Here is a 22808-nt window from a genome sequence, read left to right as displayed (position 1 = left end):
GAGAGTGCTCCTTTCTAAGTCCCACAAATGTTTTTCATTCCTCATAGTATACATATCACATGATATTATAATGGTATGACTCTTCACTAGGAAAGAGTGAGGACTACAGGGCTTTTATTTTTTATATCTTCAGTGATTAGTACAGACCCCAGTACACTAGATGCTTCAGAGAGGCCCTATATAAGTAAGGGCTTATACATATATATGTTTATATATATTCACCTGAATAAGCAAGTTCCTGTAAGATGCCAGGAAGACGAGGTGATGCTAGGCAGACGAGGTACTACCAAAAACAATGAAAAATTGTACCAGAAGTGTATCTTTAGATACACTTGTAAACTTGGATACCAAGTTCGCCCCCCGCTCCCGACCTTTTCCTAAAATACAGCCGTGTGTGGCCATGCGCTGAGAGAAATCGTGACTGATCCTTGTAACCCTGACCTTGTAATGATATGGGGGTAGTTTTGGCTTCTGCCTCTTTCCGCTTTAAAGAATCTGCCTTATTCAGTAACAGTACATTTTCTGTACCAAACGAACCACAGCAAACAACGGACGGGCCCTCCTGGCTGTGAGCCGGGAGAAGGGCCCTCGTCTGCGAGCGAGAGCCGAGCGCGAGGTTAGTTCATAAGCACCAGCGCAGATTCAGGCTGGGAAGGAGGGAGGACACCCAAAAGACTGCCGGGAGCAGGAAGCCACGCTCCGCAGGCCGGGACAAAGCCCTGGAGGCCTCCACGCGTCGCCATGGCAACGCGAAGTCCGCGCCCGCCCGGATTGGCCGCGCTGGCGCGCGCAAGGCCTGCTGGGAAAGCACGTCCCCGCCGCGGTTCCGCCGGTTTGAACTTGGCGGGCCAGATGTGGGCCGCCGGGCGGCGGGGGAGTGCTTCTCCCCTTCTCGAACCCCGTTTCATGGCCGACTGCAGGTCCGGGTCTCGGCCCTCCTCGGGCTTCTCTGTTTTCATGGCAGGCCCCCGGGGGCCGGGCCTGAAGGCGGTGGAGGTATGCTCGCTGTCGACACCGCTGAGCTGCAGCAATTCCACCCTGTCGCTGTTGTCTCCCCTCGGCCACCAGAGCTTCCCGTTTGACAACGACGATGGTGACCGGGAGGAGGAGGAGGATGTGGACGAAGATGCTTATGACTCAGAGGCCAAGGTGGAGAGCCTGAGAGGAGTGGAGTTACAGGGGTGCACCAGGTAAATCCGAGATACAGCCCCCTCAAGATTCCTTAGACCCCACTAAGTACCTTCGTCTGGCGACCAGATGCCTTCCTGTCTTCCCTCTCAAAAGGCAGCGCGGGCACTTGCAGCCGCAGGTGTGCTCCTTTTGGCCCAGAGTCTTGGGTCTGTTCTTACTCATGACTACAGAGTTTTCCATCGTTCTTAACCCCTTTTCCTGAGTATGTGATGGTTGCTACAGTCTTCCTCCCCAGAGAAATGCACCTAAACACACAAGAAGCTAGCACTAAACACACAAAGTTGGTACAGTTTCAGGCATTTTATGAAGATTCAAAAGTCAGAGTGGGGACACTAGAACTTCTGTTCAAATCTTTAACACCCAAATGTGGTTTACTGCATCTTAGTAATACCTGTAGCGATTATGAAAAAAATCTGGTTGTCAGTGAAGTAGGTTGTAATAAGCAGTATACCTTTTATGTCATAGTTTAAAAACTGAAGCTTTGAGGTTAGCAGTGACTTTAGCATTCAGAGACAATGTCAGGTCTGCTCTTAGCAGTTACTAAAAGTAGAAGCCATTGAATGCTAGAATCAAAGGGATTATTAAAGTCATCTTAATTTATTTTTACAATTGTTCTTTCAGCAAACATTTAGTTTGTGCCATATGTGCTGAGTCGCTCAGTCGTCTCCCACTCTTTGTGACCCCATGGACTGTAGCCCACCAGGCTCCTCTACCCATGGGAATCTCAAGGCAAGAATCCTGGAGTGGGTTGCCATGCCCTCATCCAGGAGATCTTCCCAACCCAGGAATTGAACCCAGGTCTTCCTCACTGGGGGCAGATTCTTTAGTGTGTGAGCCAGATAAGGGCCTATAAATAAGTAGGCATGGTCTCTACTCTCTTGGAATTAAAGCCTAGGTCAAGCCATTCATTTTACAGATAACAAAACTGTGTCTCAGAAGACAGATAAAAAGTCTAATTCAAAGGCTTCCACCTAGTCATTAGAGGAGCTGGGCCTAGTACCAAGGTATACTGATCATGTTTTCTCTTGCCTATGCTACATGCCTATTGTTGGGTATATAGAAATATGAGCAAAGGGCCTATCGCTGCAGGAATATCTTTTTCTTAGAGAGGTTTGGTGATGCAGGTGCATTCGGAGTTAGACTCATTATGTCAACTTCAGAAAGCATTTACAAGGTTCTGATTGTCAGGCTGCACAAGGCAGTATCAGTTCAGTTCAGTCGCTCAGTCGTGTCTGACTCTTTGCAACCCCATGAATCGCAGCACGCCAGGCCTCCCTGTCCATCACCAACTCCCAGAGTTTATCCAAACTCATGTCCATCGAGTTGGTGATGCCATCCAGCCATCTCATCCTTTGTCATCCCCTTCTCCTCCTGCCTCCAATCCCTTCCAGCATCAGGGTCTTTTCCAGTGAGTCAGTTCTTCCCATCAGGTGGCCAAAGTATTGGAGTTTCAGCTTCAGCATCAGTCCTACCAGTGAACACCCAGGACTGATCTCCTTTAGGATGGACTGGTTGGATCTCCTTGCAGACCAAAGGACTCTTAAGAGTCTTCTCCAACACCGCAGTTCAAAAGCATCAATTCTTCGGCACTCAGCCTTCTTGACGGTCCAACTCTCACATCCATACATGACCACTGGAAAAACCATAGCTTTGACTAGACAGACCTTTGTTGGCAAAGTAATGTCTCTGCTTTTGAATATGCTATCTAGGTTGGTCATAACTTTCCTTCCAAGGAGTAAGTGTCTTTTAATTTCATGGCTGCAATCACCATCTGCAGTGATTTTGGACCCCCCGAAAATAAAGACTGACACTGTTTTCACTGTTTCCCCATCTATTTCCCATGAAGCGATGGGACCAGATGCCATGATCTTAGTTTTGTGAATGTTGAGCTTTAAGCCAACTTTTTCCACTCTCTTCCACTTTCATCAAGAGGCTTTTTAGTTCCTCTTCACTTTCTATACAGGAGATCTAAGAAATACAGACCAGAGAACCCATGCTTTATGTGCAGGCAACCATTTAGCCCCTGTAGCTATAAGGCATGCATACCTGGGGTGAGTAAATTGAATAGGAAGCAATATGAAGTGACTAACATACACAGTTATAACAGTGAGTCTCTTAAGAAGGAGAAGTAATAGTAAGTACATTGGTAGGAATGGATATCAGTAACAGTAAGCAAGCAAGCCACTTGTCCACACAGTTTGTAGCAACAAGAAACAGTTTCAAAGGAGTCCATTTTCATGTGGGCCTTTGTACAGATTCTTCAGGACTGAGTTGGTCCCAGTGATGTTTAGGAGGATATTTATTATTTATTTGGCTGCCCTGGGTCTTTGTTGTGGCCCAGAGGATCTTTGATTTTAGTTGCAGCATGTGCGATCTAGTTCCCTGATCAGGGATTGAAGATGGGTTCCCTACATTGGGAGTACAGTTTTAGCCCCTGGACCATCAGGGAAGTCCTGGTCCCAGTGATTTTTAAAATAAATTCTAAGGTTTTGGAAAATCCTGAGCTTAATCAGCAGGACTGCGCTATGTAGACAATTGAGCAGCCCCGGGAATGATGGCTGTCCAGAGGCCATCCACAGCTCTGCTGCTAAGACCTTGCTTTAGCTTCCAAGAGCCAAAGCCCTGACCAAATGGAACTTACCATAGGAGGAGCTAGTTGTATTTATGTCAAAACTAGCCAAAGCCCAAATGAGCTGGTAACACCTCAAGGCTCTAGCTGCCTTCCTTATCACAGTTCATCCCCTTTGATTCAAAGCGATTGGTAGGACGTGGTCTGGAAAAAAATGCAGGAGTTGTCAGGCCTGTGGGTGGCAAGTGTCAGATGCCTGTGATGTGTTCAATAAACGTCTGCTGAAGGCGTGCTTATTTCCTACTTCCTAGAGAACAGATAGATGTAGTGATTGTTCTCAAATGCTTCAGAAAATCCAGTACCTCTTTTCAGGAAAGAAAAGTGTTTAGAACTTTTCCTTATTCCACCTCTCTACCTCTTACCTTTGGTTGGGGCCCTGATAGTTTGGACCTCCTGAGAAATCTGTATGCAGGTCAAGAAGCAACAGTTAGAACTGGACATGGAACAACAGACTGGTTCCAAGTAGGGAAAGGAGTACGTCAAGGCTGTATATTGTCACCCTGCTTATTTAACTTATATGCAGAGTACATCATGAGAAACGCTGGGTTGGAAGAAGCACAAGCTGGAATCAAGATTGCCCGGAGAAATATCAAGAACCTCAGATACTCAGATGACACCACCCTTATGGCAGAAAGTGAAGAAGAACTAAAGAGCCTCTTAAAAGAGAAAGAGGAGAGTGAAAAAGCTGGCTTAAAACTCAACATTCAGAAAACGAAGATCATGGCATCCGGTCCCGTCACTTCATGGGAAATAGATGGGGAAACAGTGGAAACAGTGGCTGACTTTATTTTGGGGGGCTCCAGAATCACTGCAGATGGTGATTGCAGCCATGAAATCAAAAGACGTTTGCTCCTTGGAAGAAAAGCTATGACCTACCTAAACAGTATATTAAAAAGCGGAGATAGTACCAACAAAGGTCCGTCTAGTCAGTGCTATGGTTTTTCCAGTAGTCATGTATGGATGTGAGAGTTGGACTATAAAGAAGGCTGAGCGCCGAAGATTTGATGCTTTTGAACTGTGGTGTTGGAAAAGACTCTTAAAGGAGTCCCTTGGACTGCAAGGAGATCCAACCAGTCCATCCTAAAGGAAATCGGTCCTGAATATTCATTGGAAGGACTGATGCTGAAGCTGCAGCTCCAATACTTTGGCCAACTGATGGGAAGAACTGACTCCTTGGAAAAGACCCTGATGCTGGGAAAGATTGAAGGCAGGAGAATGGGATGCCAGAGGATGAGATGGTTGGATGGCATCACTGACTTGGTGGACATGAGTTTGAGCAAGCTCCAGGTGTTGGTGACGGACAGGGAAGCCTGGCGTACTGCAGTACATGGGGTCGTAAAGAGTAGGACACAACTGAGCGACTGAACTGAACTGAATTATGTAGGTGTGGGAGGGAGCGGCACCAAATGTGGTTGGGGAGCAGGAGTCAAAGATCTGTGTTTCTGGCTTGGCTAATTGGGTGAGTGTTGGTCCTCTTCTCTGAGGTAGGATTATGGGAGGAGGGTAGTGAGTGATTGGTAGGTGACTAGATTTGTTTTAGATTGACTCAGTTTGATATTTAAGTGAAGCCATCTATCTGATGGTAGAAAATAAAAGTTTGGAGCTCAGGAGTAAGATCTAGCCTGAAATGCCTGGAGTGGGCCTCATCCACACCTTCATGACCAGTGAAGCTATGGGAGGATGAGGTAGTGTTCTGCAAGACTGAGAAGGAAAGATATATAGAAAGTAAACAACATACCAACAGTGTTCCTTTCCCACTAGAACACAAATTCCATAATTGCATGAACGAATGCAAAAATAGGGGAAAAAACCACCACCACCACCAAGTAAATGGAAGTTACAAGGCAGAAAAAAACTGAACATGGCCATAGGGGAGGCAGTTGGTTGCCTGAAGCAGGAATGTTAAAGAGACAAAGGGGGGCTGAATCTATAATAACCTAGTCTTTCTCTAGCTGCCTCCTGTCCTGAACAACTTTTCTTTCCATGGGCACTAATGGTTCACCTTTTACTATGGGGGTCTTGTACCTGGCCAAGGCCTGTGTTCTTTATGTATATATGCACTCACGAGTCTTCCCTTTCCCTTTTCTGTTGAGCTTGACTGAATGGTTACTTTTCCATGTACCCAGAAGAGACAGACTGACAACTCTGGGAAAATCGTGGCCACTTTGTCTGAGAACTGGCAAAATGGAGTCCACCAAACCATTAAACAACACAAGGCCATATACTTTATGTACCTTTTTATTTCAAAACAACTTCAAACTTACAGAAAAATCGAGGGTATAAAGAACTCTGTCCACCCTTCACATCAAAACCATAATTGTTACCACATTGGCATTACCATCCTCACTGTGTAGATATGTATTCTTTCCTTTGTGAACTACTTAAAGGAAGAAAAGGGAAAAGTCTGCACCAGGATTTGGTTAGGATCATGTGTTGTAATTAGTTGTCCAAGCAAGAATGAAAAAAGTTATTGTAATTGAGGTAAATGGACAGGGTGTGATTTTAGATTAGAGAATTCAGAGGCTGTCTAAAGGATAAACTAATTTAAACAATGGACTCTTGTTCATAGTTTCTTAAGTGTATATTTATATATAAAAATCACAGTATTGTCAGTGTATCATGGAATTCTGCTTTTATTGTGCAGCTAAATCATTTTGACTGCTAAGTCAAAGAGTTTTGAATGCAAGGTCTGTAGTATCCTCTCTTTTGTAATAGCACGGTTGGATCCGAAGATAACCAAGAAGAACAGAAGCAGGTGCGCTTACCAGAAAGCAGCCTGACACCGTGGGAAGTGTGGTTTGTTGGCAAAGAAAAAGTAGAACGTGACCGTCTGCAACAGAAGGCTCTCGAGGTAAAACTAGACAGTCTTTTTTCTACTTAATCCACAAGCTCACAAAGTTGAGCTGCTGTCAAAATCAGAATGTTATTATCAGGATGTTATTATCCCTCACAACAAAGTTTTAGCATATTTTGGTATCAGTTTGCTATATCCGTATTTATAGCTTACTAGAGAAATGATATGTGTTTCAGATTATAAGAACATTTGGAAAATACAGCTAAGCATAATTAGTAAAATTAAAATCTCCAAACTGGTCCCCTGAAAACTATTGTTAGTAGTATGGCATGTAGCCTTCCAGATTTTCTTCTCTGTAAGTTTTTTAAAAACATATGTGCAAAAGTATATTCATACAGAGTGTCACCATATGTATGTTTAACTAAGGTACAGTCAACCTCATATATTTGGTAAAATTTTTAAGAGAGGAGAGAAATAAAAACTGAAGTAGAGGCAGGAAGTCTAGCCTATACGATTCAGAGCTTGTGCCCCAGACTGAGTTTATGCTGGGAGAAGGGAGTCTGAGGGGCTTTCAGGTTTTCCTGGTTTCTCTTTACCTCCCTGCCTCACTTCTGGGCATTTTTGTATTTTTAATTCTCTCTGAATTCTCCCTCTCCAAACTCAAAAAAATACATTTTCACATGAATCCGTCATTCTTTCAACTCTTACTGTTTGCTATTTAGAACCTAGCAGCCAAATAGATTTGGGTAGTTTTAAATCCTTCAGTATCTAGGTTATCTGAATTCTCTCCGTCCAAACACAGAAGGTAGATGTGTGTGGTGAGGGATATATCTTGTTTTTAATAAATACGATCACTCTTTTGTAACCTGTTTTTTTTGCCTATTACATTATTAATATGTTTCTATATCATTAAATATATTTATATCATTTAAAAATGGCTGATTATTAAAATATATTTAAAATGTATCATATATATAATAGAACATAATTAACCAGTTCACTATTGTTGTGTGTTTAAGTTTATTCTCATCTCTTAGGGGCTCGCTGGTGGCTTATCCACCTGCCAATGCAGGAGATATGGGTTCAATTCCTAGATTGGGAAGATACCCTAGAGAAGGAAATGGCAATACCCACTCCAGTATTATTGCCTGGGAAATCCCATGGACAAAAGAACCTGGTGGGCTACAGCCCATGGGATCGCAAAATAAAAGCACAGTGATAAAAACAACAACTAATCTATTAGTATCCCTATTGCTGTAAAAATCCTGGGAATTAAAGCTTTGCCCTCCATGATCTTTTCGGAGTAAATTTTCCATTTCAGTTTTGAAACTAGTTGTTTTTTCTGTGATGGCTTTCTAGCCAGGTTCTTGACATGATTCAGATAATTGTAGAAACCAGTACATTCAGCTCTTTCCCTATTGAAGTATACTTTGTATTCTAAAAACAAATTTATTCCTGGAAAAGTACACTGTAGTACTTGTTTCTACTTAGAAGGGCTAGGACTTGAGAAAAACCTTATGGTTTCATGTCAGATAGGCTTATTTAAACTTTTACACTTCAATTTCCTCATCTCTACAGTAAGGATAAAATAATACTACTCGGTCACAGTGTTTTAGAGGATTAAATGAGACAAAGTGTAAGGATAGCTAGTGATTTTATTGGTATTGTTATTGATATCATTGCTAGTCACAGTCTTTTTTCCATCTTTTAAATTGAAATATAGTTCATTTACAATGTTGTGTTAGTTTCAGATATATAACAAGCTGATTCAGTTTATACATATATGCCTGCGTGTGTGCTCAGTTGCTCAGTGGTATTTGACTCTTTGTGACCCCATGAGCTGTAACATGCCAGGCTCCTCTGTCCACGGGATTTTTCAGGCAAGAATACTGGAGTGAGTTGCCATTTCCTCCTCCAGGATATCTTCCTGACCCGAGGATCAGACCCATGTCTCCTGCATCCCCTGCACGGGATTTTTCAGGCAAGAATACTGGAGTGACACCCACACACACACACATTTTTAAATTTTTTTCTGTTTTCGCTTCAGTTCAATTGCTCAGTCATGTCTGACTGTGTGTGACCCCATGTACTGCAGCACACCGGGCTTCCCTGTCCATCACCAACTCACACACAAACACACACATATGTACATATACATTTTTAGATTCTTTTCTGTTTTCACTTCCATTCAGTTGCTCAATCAGGTCCAACTCTGTATGACCCCATGGACTGCAGGACGCCAGGCTTCCCTATCTATCACCAACTCCCAGAAATTACTCAAACTCATGTCCATTGAGTCAGTGATGCCATCCAACCATCTCATCCTCTGGCATCCCCTTCTCCCCGCACCTTCATTCTTTCCCAGTATCAGGGTCTTTTCCAATGAGTTAGTTCTTTGCATCAGATAGCCAAAGTATTGGAGTTTCAGCTTCAACATCAGCCCTTCCAATGAATCTTCAGGACTGATTTCCTTTAGGATGGACTGGTTTGATCTCCTACAGTCCAAGGGACTCTCAAGAGTCTTCTCCAACACCACAGTTCAAAAGCATCAATTCTTCAGCTCTCGGCTTTCTTTACAGTCCAACTCTCATATCCGTACATGACTACTGGAAAAACCATAGCTTTGACTAGATGAACCTTTGTTGGCAAAATAATGTCTCTGCTTTTTAATATGCTGTCTAGGTCGGTCATAGCTTTTCTTCCAGGGAGAAAGCATCTTTTAATTTCATGGCTGCAGTCACCATCTGCAGTGATTTTGGAGTCCAAGAAAATAAAGTTTGTCACTGTTTCCATTGCTTCCCCATCTATTTGCCATGAAGTGATGGGACCAGATGCCATGATCTTTGTTTTCTGAATCTTGAGCTTTAAGCCAACTTTTTCACTCTCCTCTTTCACTTTCATCAAGAGGCTTTTGAGTTCCTCTTCACTTTCTGCCATAAGGGTGGTGTCATCTGCATATCTGAAGTTATTGACATTTCTCCCGACAGTCTTGATTCCAGCTTGTGCTTCATCCAGCCCAGCATTTCTCATGATGTACTCTGCGTATAAGTTAAATAAACAGGGTGACAATACACAGCCTTGATGTACTCCTTTCCCGACTTGGAACCAGCCTGTTGGTGCATGTTCTACCTGTGCTTTTTGACCTGCATACAGATTTCTCAAGAGGCAGATCAGGTGGTCTGGTATTCCCATCTCTTTAAGAATTTTCCACAGTTTGTTGTATTCCACACAGTCAAAGACTGGTGTAGTCAGTAAAGTAGAAATAGATGTTTTTCTGCAACTCTCTTGCTTTTTCAGTGATCCAACACATGTTGGCAATTTGATCTCTGGTTCCTCTGCCTTTTCTAAATCCAGTTTGAACATCTGGAAGTTCACTGTTCACAAACAGTTGAAGCCTGTCTTGGAGAATTTTGAGCATTACTTTACTAGCGTGTGAGATGAGTGAAATTGTGCGGTAGTTTGAACATTCTTTGGTACTGCCTTTCTTTGGGATTGGAATGGAAACTGACCTTTTCCAGTCCTGTGGCCACTGCTGAGTTTTCCAAATTTGCTGGCATATTGAGTGCAGCACTTTCACAGCATCATCTGTTAGGATTTGAAATAGCTCAACTGGAATTCCATCACCTCCACTAGCTTTGTTCATAGTGATGCTTTCCTGAGGCCCACTTGCCTTTGCATTCCAGGATGTCTGGCTCTAGGTGAGTGATACCATTGTGGTTATGAAGGTCTTTTATGTATAGTTCTTCTGTGTATTCTTGCCACCTCTTCTTAATATCTTCTGCTTCTGTTAGGTCCATACCATTTCTATCCTTCATTGTGCCCATCTTTGCAGGAAATGTTCCCTTGGTATCTCTAGTTTTCTTGAAGAGTTCTCCAGTCTTTCCCATTCTGTTGTTTTCCTCTATATCTTTGCATTGATCACTGAGGAAGGCTTTCTTATTTATCTCTCCTTGCTTTTCTTTGGAACTCTGCATTCAAATGTGTGTATCTTTCCCTTTCTCCTTTGCGTTTAGCTTCTCTTCTTTTCTCAGCTATTTGTAAGGCTTCCTCAGACAACCATTTTGCCTTTAGGTTATTTTAAGATATTGCCTGTAATTGCCTCTGTTATATAATAAATCCTTGCTGTTTATGTATTTTATATATAGTAGTATGTACCTATTAATATTAAACTTCACATCTTTCCCTCCCCCTGTTTTTCCCTTTGGTATCTATAGATTTGTTTTCTGTGATTTTCTGTTTTGTAAATATTGTGCTGGGCAAAAAATTTCATTTGTATTTTTCCATAACATTTTATGGAAAACCTGAATAAACCTTTTAACCAAACTGATACATTCATTTGTATCATTTTTCAAGATTCTGCATATAAGTGGTATCATATTTGTCTTTCTCAGTCTGTCTGTATTCACTTAGTGTGATAATCTCTAGGTCCATTCATGTTGCTACAAATTGCATTATTTTGTTTATTTTTATGGCTGAGTGATATCCCTTTGGTGTGTGTATACACACAGTCACACCACATCTTCTTTTTCCACTCATCTGTTGATGAACAGTTTAGGTTGCTTCCATGTCTTGGCTGTTGTAAATAGTGCTGCTGTGAACATTGGGATGTGTTATCTTTTCAAATTTGAGTTTCCATGTTTTCTGGATATATACTCAGAAGCAGAATTGCTGGCAACTCGATTTTTAATTAAGGAACTCCATATTGTTCTCCATAGTGGGAACACCAATTCTATTCTCCCCAACAGTGTAGAAGGGTTCCTTTCTCTCCACATCTTCTCTAGCATTTATTTGTAGACTTTTTAATGATGGCCATTCTGATCAATGTGAGGTTATACCTTATTGTTTTGATTTTCATTTTTCTATATTTAATGATGTTGAACATCTTTTCATGTACCTGCTGGCCATCTGTATATCTTTGGAGAATGTCTGTTTAGATTTTCTGCCCATTTTTTGATTTGGCTGTTTCTTTTTGTTTATATTAAGCTGTATGAGCTTTTTATATTTTTTTGAAATGAATCCCTTATTGGTTGTATCAGGTGCAAATATTTTCTCTCATTCTGTGGGTTGTCTTTTCATTTTGTTTATGATTTCCTTTGAGGTACAAAAGGTTTTAAGTTTAAACAATTGCTTTTGCTTATTACTACATTTTTGTTAGTATTTCCATTACTGTAAAAGATGGATCTAAAAAAATATTGCTGCAATTTATATCAAAGAGTATTCTACCTACGTTTTCCTTTAAGAGTTTTTATAGTATCTTGCTTTACATTTAGGTCTTTAATCCATTTTGAGTTAATTTTTGTATATAGTGTCAGAGAATGGTCTAATTTTATTTATCTACAGATAGTATCCAGTTTTCCCAGCACCACTTCTTGAAGAAATGTCTTCTTCATTGTATAGTCTTCCCTCTTTTGTCATAAATTATTTGACCCTAGGTATTTTGGTTTATTCCTCAGCTCTATTCTGTTCTCCTGATCTCAGTCTGTTTTTTTCCCAGTGCAATACTGTTTTTGATTACTATGGCTTTGTAGTATAGTCAGAAATCAGGGAGCATATTCCTTGAGCTCTGTTCCTTTTTCTCAATATTGTTTTGGCTATTCAGGGCCTTTTGTGTTTTCATATAAATTTAATTTTGTTGTTGTTCTTTGAAAAATGCCATTGGTAATTTGATAGGGATTGCATTGAATCTCTAGATTCCCTAAGGTAATATGGTGATTTTAACAATATTGATTCTTGCAATCAAACAACATAGTATATTTTTCAATATGTTTGTGTCATTTTAGTATCTTTCATCAGTGTCTTATACTTTTCAGAATACAGGTCTTTTGCCTCCTTAGGTAGGCTTATTCCTAGGTATTTTATTCTTTCTGATGAGATGGAAAGTGAGATTGTTTCCTTAATTCCACTTTCTGTTAATTCCTTGTTTGTGGATAGACATGCAACAAATTTTTGTATAATAATTTTGTGTCCACAAGTTTACTGAATTCATTGAGCTCTAGTAGTTTTCTGGTATAATAGCATCTTGAGGGTTTTCTAGTATGGTATCTTGCCATTTGCAGTGACAGTTTATGTCTTCCTTTCCAATTCAAATCTTTCCTTTTTCCTTTTTTCTCTTTCATTTTCTTGTCTGATTACTACGTCAAGGACTTCCAAACTGTGTTGAATGAAAGTGGCGAGAATGGACATCCTTGTTTTCTTCCTGATCTTCACCATTTTGTATGATGTTAACTGTGGGTTTGTCATTCAGTTCAGTTCCTTCGCTCAGTTGTGTCTGACTCTGTGTGACTCCATGTACTGCAGCATGCCAGGCTTCCCTGTCCATCACCAACTCCCAGAGCTTGCTCAAACTCATGTCCATTGAGTTGCTGATACCATCCAACCATCTCATCCTCTGGCATCCCCTTCTCTCGCCTTCATTCCTTCCCAGCATCAGGGTTTTTTCCAATGAGTTGGTTCTTTGCATCAGGTGGCCAAAGTATTGGAGTTTCAGTTTTAGCATCAGTCCTTCCAATGAATATTCAGGACTGATTTCCTTTAGGATGCACTGGTTGGACTCCTTGCAGTACAAGGACTCTCGAGAGTCTTCGCCAACACCACAATTCAAAAGCATCAATTCTTTGGCATTCAGCTTTCTGTATGGTCCAACTCTTACATCTATACATAACTACTGGAAAAACCATAGCTTTGACTAGATGGACCTTTGTTGGCAAAGTAATGTCTCTGCTTTTTAATATGCTGTCTAGGTTGGTCATAGCTTTTCTTCCAGGGAGCAAGCGTCTTTTAATTTCATAGGTGCAGTCACCATCTGCAGTGATTTTGAAGCCCCCCAAAATAAAGGCTGTCACTGTTTCCATTGTTTGCCCAACTATTTGCCATGACGTGATGGGCCCAGATGCTGCCATCTTTGTTTTTTGAATGTTGAGTTTTAAGCCAACTTTTCCACTCTCCCCTTTCACTTTCATTAAGAGGCTCTTGATGAAAGGGTTTATCATACATGGCCTTTATTATGTTGAAGGTATATTCCCTCCATGCCCAGTTTCTAGAGAGTTTTTTTTGTTTTGTTTTATAAGAGGATGTTTTATTTAATTGGAAGCTTTTTCTTCTTCTACTGAGATGATCATAAAGCTTTTATCATTTAATATGTTAGTAGGGCATATCAAATTGATTTGTGGATATTAAAAAGTCCTTAGATAGCTGGGGAAAGTATTACTTGATTATGATCCTTAATTTTTAATTTAATCTTTATTTTTATGGGGTATCATTAATTTACAATGTTGTGTTAATTTCAAGTGTACAGCAAAGTGGTTTAGTTATACTATATATCCATTCTCTTTCTGATTCTTTCCCATATAAATTATTACACAGTTTTGGGTGAATTTCCCTGTGCTATACAGTAGGTGCTTGTTGATAGCTATTTTGAATATTCTAGTGTGTATATATATTAGGAGACTGTTAACCCCAGTCTCCTAATTTATCCCTCCCCCTATTCTTTCCCTTTTGGTAACCATAAGTTTGTTTTCAAAAGACTGTGAATCTGTTTCTGTTTTGTAAATAAGTTCATTTGTATCATCTTTTTTATTAGATTCCACATATAAGTGATATCATATATTTGTCTTTCTCAGTCTAACTTGCTTCACTTGGAATTATAATCTCTAGGTTCATCCATGTTGCTTCAAATGGCATTATTTCATTCTTTTATGTAGCTGAGTAATATCCCATTGTGTATATGTACTACTTCTTTTTTTATCCATTCATTTGTCAGTGGCGGAGAAGGCAATGGCACCCTCCTCCAGTACTCTTGCCTGGAAAATCCCATGGACGGAGGAGCCTGGTAGGCTGCAGTCCATGGGGTCGCTAAGAGTTGGACATGACTGAGCGACTTCACTTTCACTCTTTACTTTCATGCATTGGAGAATGAAATGGCAACCCACTCCAGTGTTCTTGCCTGGAGAATCCCAGGGATGGGGGATCCTGGTGGGATGCTATCTATGGGGTTGCACAGAGTCAGACACAACTGAAGCGACTTAGCAGCAGCAGCAGCATTTGTCAATGGGCATTTAGGTTGCTTCCGTGTTTTGCCTATTGTAAATAGTGCTGCAGTGAACACTGGGGTGCAAGTATCTTTGTAAATTATGGTTTTCCCTGATTATATGCCCGACAATGGTCACATGCTTATATTTTTATTTTTTAAGAAACCTCCATACTGTTTGTGTTTTTTTAAGAAACCTCCATACAATTTACATTTCCACCAATAGGGTAGGAGGGTTTCCTTTTCTCCACACCCTCTTCAGCATTTATTGATGATGCATCAGCCTGTTGATGATGGCCATTCCGACTGGTTTTAGGTGATACCTCATTGTAGCTTTGATTTTGCATGTCTCTAATAATTAGTAATGCTGAATATCTTTTCATGTGCTTTTTTGGCCTTCTGTATGTCTTTTTTGGAGAAATGTCTATTGAGATCTTCCACTCATTTTTTTGACTGGTTTATTTATTTAGTTTTTGTTATTGAGCTAGATGAGCTGTTTATATATTTTGGCAATTAATCCCTTGTTGGTCAATTGGCTTGCAAATATTTTCTCTCATTCTGGGTGGTTTTTTGTTGTTCATGATTACCTTTGCTGTGCAAAAGCTTTTAAGTTTAATTAGGTGCTTTTTGTTGCTTTTTGTTTTTATTTTCATTATTCTAGGAGGTGGATTGAAAAAAATCTTGCTGCAGTTTATATCAGTGAGTGTTCTGCCTTTCTTTTCCTCTAAGAGTTTTATAGTATCCAGTCTTACATTTAGGTCTTTAATCCATTTTGAGTTTATTTTTGTATATGGTGTTAGAGACTGTTGTAATTTCATTCTTTTACATGTAGCTGTCAAGTTTTCCTGCCACCACTTACTGAATAGACTTTTTCTCCGTTATATATTAAAGACTTTCTTTGTCATAGATTAATTGACCATAGGTGAGTGGGTTTATTTCTTGGATTTCTGTCCTGTTCCATTGATCTGTAGTTCTGTTTTTGTTCCAGTAATATACTGCTTTTATTACCGTGACTTTGTGGTATAGTCTGAAGTCAAGGAGCCTGATTGCTCTAGCTGCATTTTTCTTTATCAAGATTCATTGACTCTTTCGGGTCTTTTGTATTTCCATACAAATTTTAAAATTATTTGATGTGATTCTGTGAACAGCATCATTGATAATTTGATAGGGATTGAATTGAATCTGTGGATTGCTTTGGGTAGTATAACATTTGGTCAATTCTTCCAATCCAACAACATTTGGATTCTTAGATTCTTCCAATCCAACAACATACTTTCGCTGTATCTTCCCCTCTCTGTGTCATCTTCAATTTCTTTCACCAGGTTCTTACAGTTTTCAGAGCAAAGGTCTTTTGGCTCCTTAGGAAAATTTACTCCTAGGTATTTTATTTCTTTTTGATGGTACAGTAAATGGGACTGCTTTCTGAATTTTTCTTTCTGATAGTTCATTGTTAGTGCATAGAAATTCAAGTGATTTCTGTGTATTAATTTTGTATCCTGCAACTTTGCTGAGTTTCTTGCTGAGCTCTAAGTAGTTTCCAGGTAGCACCTTTAGAGTTTTCTCTGTAGTTTTGTGTCGTCTGCAGTGACAGCTTTACTACTTCTTTTCCAGTTGGGATTCATTTCTTTTTCTTCTCTGATTACTATGGCTAGGACTTCCAAAACTCTGTTGAATAAAAGTGATGAGAGTGGTCATTCTTATCTTGTTCCTAATCTTAGAGGAAATGCTTTCAGCTTTTCGCTGTTGGGTATGATGTTAATTGTGGGTTTATCATATATGACCGTTAGTATGTTGAGGTAGGTTCCCTCTAAGCACATTTTCTAGAGTTTTTTTTTTTTATTCATAAATGAATGTTGAATTTTATCAAATTATTTTTCTGTGTCTATTAAGAAGCACCTACTCCAGTACTCTTGCCAGGAGAATCCCATGGACAGAGGAGCCTGGTGGGCTGCCGTCTATGGGGTCGCACAGAGTCAGACAGGACTGAAGCGACTCAGCAGCAGCAGCAGCACCAGCATTAAGATGATAATATGGTTGTTAGTTTTCAATTTGTTAATGTAGTGTATCACACTATTTGCAGTTATTGAAAAATTCTTGTATCTCTGGGATAATCTCACTTGATCATGGTGCATGATCCTTTTAATGTATTGCTGGATTTGGTTTGCTTATATTTTGATGAGGATTTTGCACCTATGTTCATCAATGATATTGGCCTGTAATTTATTTTTTGGTGGTATCTTTGTCTAGGTTTGTTATTCTGTGGCCTCATAGAATGAGTTTGGGAGAGTTCCTTCGTCTTCAGTTTTTTTGGAATAGTTTGAGAAGCATCAGTTTAACTCTTTTTTTACATGTTTGCTCAGTGGTAAAGAATCTGCCTGCCAATGCAGGAGACTTGGATTTGACCCCTGTGTTGGGAAGATCCTCTGGAGAAGGAAATGGCAACCCACTCCAGTATTTTCTTGCCTGAGAAATCCCATGGATAGAGGAGCCTGGTGGACTACAGTCCATGTGGTCACAAAAGAGGTGGACATGACTTAATGACTAAACAACCACAAATGTTTAATACTAAAGAATTCACCTGTGAATTCATCTTGTCTAGACTTTTGTTTGTTGGGAGTTTTTAAATCATGGTTTCAATTTCAGTACTTGTGATTGATCTGTTCATGTTGTTTATTTCTTCTGGTTTAGTCTTGCAAGATTGTACCTAAGAATTTGTCCGTTTCTTCTAGGTTGTCCATTTTATTGACATATAGTTGCTTATAGTAGTCTCTTGTGATCCTTTATATTTCTGTATTGTCAGTTGTGACTTCTTTTTCTTTTCTAATTTTATTGACTTCAGCCCTCTTTTTTTTCTTTTTTCTTCTTAAAAAATATTTATCTATTTCAGCATCAGTTCAGTTCAGCATGCCAGGTCTTTATTTCAGTATACAGGATCTTTAGTTGTGGTATGCAAACTCTTTAGTTGTGGCATATAAACTCAATGTGTGGAATCTAGTTCCCCCAGCAAGTCTGCCTGTTTTGGGAGTGCGGAGTCTTTGCTGCTGGATCACCAGGGAAATCCCTCTCATTTTTCTTGATGAGTCTGGCTAAATCAATTTTATCTTTTCAAAGAACCAACTTTTAGTTTCATTGATCTTTTTTTAAATTGATTTCTTCATGTTTATTTCATTTATTTCTATTCTGATCTATTTAATTTCTTTCCTTTGTGTTTTGTTTGTTGTTCTTTCTCAAGTTGCTTTAGGTGTAAGGTTAGGTTGTTTGAGATTTTTCTTGTTTCCCAAGGTACAGTTGTATTGCTATGAATTTTCCTCTTACAACTGCTTTTGTTACGGCACAAAGCTTCAGAGGTTTTGGATCATCATGTGTTTGTTTCTGTTTGTCTCTATTTTTTTTTCTCCCTGATTTCCTCTTTTATTCATTCAGTGATTCATTAGTTGTTTAGTAACATGTTGTTAGGCTTCACATATATGTGTTTTTTTACAGTTTCTTTCCTATAGTTGATTTCTAATCTCTTAGTGTTGTGGCTAGAAAAAATGCTTGATATGATTTCAGTTTTCTTAAACTTACTGAGGTTTGCTTTTTGGACTAGCATGTATTCTACCCTGGAGAATATTCCATGTGCCCTTGAGAAGAATGTGTAGTCTGACGCTCTCATAGGAATGTTTTATAAATATCAATTAAGGCTGTCTGGTCTAATATATCTTTAATGGTCTGTGTGTCCTTATTGATTTTCTGTCTGGATGATCTGTCCAGTGATAGAGGTGGAGTTTCAAAGTCCCCACTATTATTGTGTTACTGTTGACTTCTCCTTTTATAGCTATTAATGGTTGCCTTATGTGTTCAGGTGCACCTATTTTGGGTGCATATGTATTTTCCATTGTTATATCTTACTTCTGGGATTGATCCCTTGATTATAATGTAGTATCCTTTGTCTTTTGTAGTATCGTTCTTTGAGTCTTTAATTTTAAAGCCTGTTTTGTCTGATATGAGTATTGCTACTCTGGCTCTCTTTTGATGTCCATTTGCACAGAATATGTTTTTCCATTCCCTCACTTTCAGTCTGTGTGCGTCTCTGATTCTGAAATGAGTATTTTGTAGGCATCATACCTTTGCTTCTTGTTTTTGTATCCATTGAGCCACTGTGTGTCTTTTGGTTGAAGCATTTTATCCACTTACATTTAAGGTAACTATTGATATATATGTTTTTATTGCCATTTTGTTCATTGTTTTTGTTTTTGTAGGTCTTTTTCCCCCTTTTCTTGTGATTTGATGACTGTTTTTAGTGTTTTGTTTGAAATTCCATCTTATTTCTTGCGTGTATATCTATTATGCATTTTTGGTTTGCAGTTACCATGATGTTTTTATATAGCAGTCTTTTTTAAGTTACTGAATTCTTAATTTCAAATGCATTTAAAAAACCCTGCATTTATACTCTTCCCTCATGATTACGGTTGTTGATGTAATATTTTACATCTAATTGTTTTTTGTATCCCTTAACTGCTTATTGTGGATACAGATAACTTTATTACTCCTGTCTTGTAACCTCACTACTAACTTTGTGAATGGATTCTTATCTTTACTATATGTTTGTCTTTCCCAATGAGGCTTTTCATTTTGTAATTTTCTTGATTCTAGTAGTGGCCTTTTCTTTTTTTTCTGGAGAAGTTTCTTTAACATTTGTTGTAATGCTGGTTTGGTAGTGCTGAATTCTCTTAACTTTTGCTGGACTGAAAAGATTTGATTTTGCCATCTTATCTGAATGAGAGCTTTGCTGGATATAGCATTCTTGATTGTAGGTTTTCCCCTTTCATTACTTTAAATATATCATGACACTCCCTTCTGGCCTGCAGAATTTCTGCTGAAAACACAGCTGAGAGCCTTATAGGAGTTCCTTTGTATGTTATTTGCTACTTTTAATATTCTATCTTTAATATTTGGTGTTTTGGTTACAATGTGTTTTGGTGTGTTCCTCTAGGTTTATCCTGTATGGGACAACTCTGCACTTTCTGGGCTTGCATGACATTTTTCTTTCTGAGGTTAGGGAATTTTTCAGCTATTACATCTTCAAATATTTTCTCTGGCCCTTTCTATCTTATCCTCCAGTGATCCCTATAATATGAGTAATTGTATGCTTGATGTTGTCCCAGATGTCTGTTTAGTGGCAGTGATTTTCACTATTCAGTCTTCCAGCTCACCAATTCATTTTTCCATATCATTTAGAGTACTGTTGATTCCTTCTAGTGTATTTTTTATTTCAATTATTGTATTCTTCATCTCTGTTCAGCTGTTCTTTATATTTTCTCTTTGTTAAAAAAATTCTGACTTCTCTCTCCCTCTGTGCATCCATTTTCTTCCCAATTCTTTCCCTCCTCTTTACGATCCTACTGTGAACTTTTTCTCAGGTAGATCACTGGTCTCCTCTTCACTTAGTTCTTCTTTTGGGGTTTTATCTTTTTCCTTCATCTGGAACATATTCCTGTGGTGTCTCATTTTGTCTGTGTTGGTATTTGTGTTTTTGTGTGTGTGGCAGCTTTGTTACCTTTCTGGACTTTGGAGTAGTGGCCTTCTGTAGGGGATGTCTTTCATGTTCCAGCAGTGCCCTCTCCTCTTGTTACCTAAGCCATATACCTGCATAGGCCCTTCTGTTGTGGCAGGCTAACTGTGAGTGGTCTGGTAGGCCTGGTTGGCTGCTAGTCTAGTTGGTTGCCAGGCACTGCCTTGTGTGAATGCTGCTGGCTACTCGTTAGTGTCAGCTGGTCATGAGGCAGCTGTTGCAGAACCCTAGGGAGTTCTGGGGGTAGTGCTGGCTCACTGTTGGCTAGAGATAGTATCCTGCAGACTCTGGGGCTCTTGCCCACCTATTGGCAGGTGAGGCCAGATCCTGGGGTTAGTACAGGACCACTGGCAGGCAGAGCTGTGTTCTAGGGCCTAGTCTAGGGCCCAGGGATCCCAGAGCTCTTTTAGATGATTGGTGTTGGAGGCTGGTTCCTGACACAGTTGGATATGGGTCCTGGGTGTCCCAAAGGTTGCTGGCCTGCTAGTGGCCAGGGCCAGTGCCCAGCTGGTCCCAGGGTAGGGTCTGACCTGCTGTTGTTGGACTCAGTGTGCAAGCTGTAGTATTATAGTTTTTTGCTTCTGGTGTCTGCCCTCCTGGTGGTCGAGAGGCTTGTGTGAGCTTCCCAGTGCAAAGGGCCCAAACCTGGCTCTTGGCACCCTGGTGAGGAAATCTATGTTTAGGGCCTTGTCTGGTGGTGACTGTGAGCTCAGGAAGTCTTTAAGCAGCCTGTTTATGGGTGAGGCTGTGTCTCTGTTCAGTTAGTTTGGCCTAAGGCATCCTACAAACTGTTGGGTGGGTCCAGGTCTTGGCGATAGTGAGCCAAGATGGCAGCCACCATCAGCTCATGCAGCTGAATGCCCCAGCTATGCCTGTCACCAGTGTCCATGTCCCTAGGGTGAGTCACAGCCACCTCATGCCTGCCTAGAGGACTCTCCAAGACCGGTAGGTAGGTCTGGCCCAAGCTAATTTCAGATTACTGCTTTTGCCCTGGGTTCCATTGTACATGATATTTTGTATGTGCCCTTTAAAAAGGAAATCTCTTTTCCCTCAGTTCTGTGGGGCTCCTGCAAGTAAGCCCACTGACCTTGAAAGCCAAATGCTCTCGGCACTTGTTTTCCTAGTGCTGGACTGCAAGGCTTACATGGGGCTCAGAACTCTCATTCCTGTGAGAGAGCCTCTGCAGTATACTTATTCTCTACTTCGTGGGTTGCCCATCCTCAGGGGCAATATGAGTTTTGGGTGTACTGGTGGTGCAGAGGTAAAAGCATTTGCCTGCAATGTGGGAGACCTGGGTTCGATCCCTGAGTCAGGAAGATCCCCTGGAGAAGGAAATGGCAACCCACTCCAGTATTCTTGCCTGGAGAATCCCATGGACGGAGGAGCTTGGTGGGCTACAGTCCACGGGTCACAAAGAGTCGGACACGACTGAGAGACTTCACTTCACTTCACTTCATGAGAAAAGGTGAGCCCAGGGCCTTTCTACTCCATCATCTTGCGCACTCTCTTCAGTCATAGCCTTCTTAATGCTTTTTCATTTATTTTCAGAATTCATTTGTTGTTAAGGCCCCAGATGCTTAATTTTCTTCCTTCAATCTTAAGTGTTAACATTACTGATTCCATTGTTTAGTTTGTTGTTGTTCAGTTGCTAAGTCCTACTCTTTGTGTTCCCATGAACTGCAGCATGCTGGGCTTCTTCTGTCCTCACTCTCCTTGAGTTTGCTCAGACTCATGTCCATTGAGTCAGTGATGCCATCCAACCATCTCATCCTCTGTTGCTGCCTTCTCTCTTGCCCTCAGTTTCTCCCAGCATCAGGGTCTTTTCCAATGAATTGGCTCTTCGCATCAGGTGGCCAAAGTATTAGAGTTTCAGCTTCAGCATCAGTCCTTCCAGTGAATATTTAGGACTTGATTTCCTTTGGAATTGACTAGTTTGATCTCCTTGCTGTCCAAGGGACTCTCACAAGCCTTCTCCAGCACCACAGTTCAAAAGCATCAGTTCTTTGGCACTCAGCCTTCTTTATGGTCCAACTCTCACATCTATACATGACTACTGGAATTATTTAATTTCGTACCTTTCTAAATAATTGTTCACACTGAGAAATCTGCTTTTCATTTCACACAAATGCATACATATATACACACTTATGTATATATATGAAATATCTTAACTTTGTGGAGAACTTGGAAATATTCTAATTTTTTTTAAAGCTAGTCATAACCCATGCATTAATTGTAGAATCACAGTTTTGCAAAACACTGATCTAGTGAATCAGTGGTATTGTGGAGCCCAGTTTATATTATTTAGCTTTATCTCCAGCCTCATTAAAAGTCACTTGTTATCCTAAGAAAAGGAGGGTCACTTCAAGCCATTTTTAGAGTCAGCATACCATAAATGAATGTAATTAAATTACAGAAATTATAAGAAACTCTGAGCTTTGGAGTAACATGGAACTAGGCTGAAATTCTAGTCTTGCTGTTCTAAATCTGTGATCTTGGAAAAGTTACTTCTTTGAGCCCCAGTCTCTTCATCTATAAGCCAGATGTTAGACAATATTAGAGTGGTTAAAAGCATAAATTCTTGAGTCGTACATCCTGGATTCAAAACTAAGAT

At 40.2% G+C, this 22808-nt stretch overlaps 1 protein-coding gene across 1 annotated transcript in view; it reads left to right on the top strand.

Annotated features, from left to right (window-relative positions):
- The first annotated feature begins 788 nt into the window (after nucleotides 1-788).
- The window catches only part of CCDC34 (coiled-coil domain containing 34), a 45054-nt gene continuing 23034 nt past the window's right edge, over nucleotides 789-22808 (top strand). Inside the window, exons 1-2 of the mRNA XM_040258915.1 lie at nucleotides 789-1190; nucleotides 6536-6671. Coding sequence (XP_040114849.1) covers nucleotides 853-1190; nucleotides 6536-6671 — 474 coding nt within the window. The 5' untranslated portion in view covers nucleotides 789-852. The remainder of the gene's footprint in view (nucleotides 1191-6535; nucleotides 6672-22808) is intronic.

The sequence above is a fragment of the Oryx dammah genome, unplaced genomic scaffold (genome assembly GCF_014754425.2).
Source record: "Oryx dammah isolate SB20612 unplaced genomic scaffold, SCBI_Odam_1.1 HiC_scaffold_17, whole genome shotgun sequence".
In the NCBI taxonomy this organism is placed as follows: Eukaryota; Metazoa; Chordata; class Mammalia; order Artiodactyla; family Bovidae; genus Oryx; species Oryx dammah.
The sequence above is the reverse complement of the archived record's forward strand: the minus strand, read 5'-3'. Positions and strand labels throughout refer to the sequence as shown.